The sequence below is a fragment of the Penaeus monodon genome, chromosome 15 (genome assembly GCF_015228065.2).
Source record: "Penaeus monodon isolate SGIC_2016 chromosome 15, NSTDA_Pmon_1, whole genome shotgun sequence".
Taxonomy (NCBI): Eukaryota; Metazoa; Arthropoda; class Malacostraca; order Decapoda; family Penaeidae; genus Penaeus; species Penaeus monodon.
Genome location: NC_051400.1, coordinates 25,211,128 through 25,211,430, shown reverse-complemented (window position 1 = coordinate 25,211,430; position 303 = coordinate 25,211,128). Strand labels below are relative to the sequence as shown.

The window sequence follows — 303 nt, the reverse complement described above, 5'->3', positions numbered from 1 at the left end:
GCAACACAAGCATAATTACCATGATTATTACCCTTTTCGTCATCACCACACATCACTACCTCTCCTACTATTTTTAAACACTGTTCAGTATTATACCAGGCGCTAGTCTCACTAAATGCGCTGTCTTTCAGTCAAGAATGAAAAACAATCTCTTTCAGTCCACCCTGGCGAAGGAAGAGGAAGATCACAACTTCAGTGGCTTCAAGGGACAGCTCGCCGCATCTTGGAAGAAGTTTCTCAGTGTATTCATTCTTCTCCGGTGCGTGGGGACGTGAGGGAGGGACGGCGTGTGTCTTTCCTGCA

The 303-nt window shown here is 46.2% G+C and overlaps 1 protein-coding gene across 1 annotated transcript in view; it reads left to right on the top strand.

Moving 5' to 3' along the window:
• The window catches only part of LOC119581844 (organic cation transporter protein-like), a 24,470-nt gene that overhangs the window by 20,122 nt on the left and 4,045 nt on the right, over window positions 1–303 (top strand). Inside the window, 1 exon segment of the mRNA XM_037929983.1 lies at window positions 159–259. Coding sequence (XP_037785911.1) covers window positions 159–259 — 101 coding nt within the window.